The sequence below is a fragment of the Trichinella spiralis genome, assembly GCF_000181795.1.
Source record: "Trichinella spiralis strain ISS 195 chromosome Unknown Scfld2401, whole genome shotgun sequence".
Lineage (NCBI taxonomy): Eukaryota > Metazoa > Nematoda > Enoplea > Trichinellida > Trichinellidae > Trichinella > Trichinella spiralis.
The window spans coordinates 1-1,037 of record NW_003529340.1 but is presented as its reverse complement, the minus strand read 5'-3'; the positions used below and the strand labels follow the sequence as shown (position 1 = coordinate 1,037).

The 1,037-nt window shown below is 32.6% G+C and overlaps 1 protein-coding gene across 1 annotated transcript; it reads left to right on the top strand.

Moving 5' to 3' along the window:
* The first annotated feature begins 326 nt into the window (after positions 1–326).
* Tsp_14512 (hypothetical protein) lies at positions 327–783 on the top strand. Its single transcript, XM_003368484.1, has 2 exons — positions 327–338; positions 541–783. The coding sequence occupies exons 1-2, from the start codon at positions 327–329 to the stop codon at positions 781–783; spliced, it is 255 nt and encodes an 84-aa protein (XP_003368532.1).
* Positions 784–1,037: the final 254 nt, after the last annotated feature.

Genomic DNA, 1,037 nt, shown 5'->3' with positions numbered 1-1,037 from the left:
ACAGATGTAATTCAGGATGTTGATTTGCAAATTGAATTTGAATGAGTTCAGGATGATCAAAAGTATTTGGCCTTGAAAATCGGTTCACATACATCATGCTAATATCAAGTGGTATTGTTTACAATTTGTAATTATGTATCAGTGGATTTTTATTTTTTTTTTTTTTATTGCCAAATTGGAATTCGAAGGTGACAACAGTGGTGAACTTGAAGAGGAATCCAAATCAGCAGTGGTAAGTGGATATTTTTTGTTGAATTGCAAATATTTAATTTATTGATCAGTTGTGAAAGAATAATTGAGCTTCTGTGCCTTTGCATTGTGAACAGATGGAAAAGCAGGTGAGAAACTAAATAGTAAAGGTAATTTATTGAATGTACATGAATGCTTTGGAATGAAAGAAAGAAACAAGAACAACCTTAGAAATGAAAGACAATGGGAAATTAGTGGACTGAAAATTCAGATTTGAACATTTCGTGATTCACTTAATGAAAGTGAATCTGGTAAATTAGTTGTCGTTTGAATTTTATAATTGAAATTCAGTTCAGTCATTCACTGTATTTCGCTCGTGATGAAATGGCCGCTGAGTATGACGAATTGTTGCAACAAGTTGAGCATTTTCAAATGATGAATTTCTTAGATAATGCAATTCAGCTATGTGTGTGGCTGTGTGCGTGTAGATTTAGGAGAATTCGGATGATGCTGAAAGAATGCGTAGGCTTCTTGACGAAGTTGACGTACTGTGGAGTCACGTCGCTGAAGCCGATGCAGTTGGAGATTATGTAGTTACTTTGGAAAAAATCTCGGTAAATATGGTTGATTGAATGATTGGATTTTTGAAATGTTATTTTTGCTTTAAATATTATTTAAAATGAGCTACTGTTCATTTTTTCCTTGATTCGTATATAGAAGTTGTTGGTGATTTTAAAGTTCAGATTAAAGCTCTCGATAGCAGCAACAAATTGAAATTGTCTGTGGATTTTGAAATATTGTTTTTGTGTATTTGCCGTTTTGGTATTTGGAATATAATTTTACGAAAC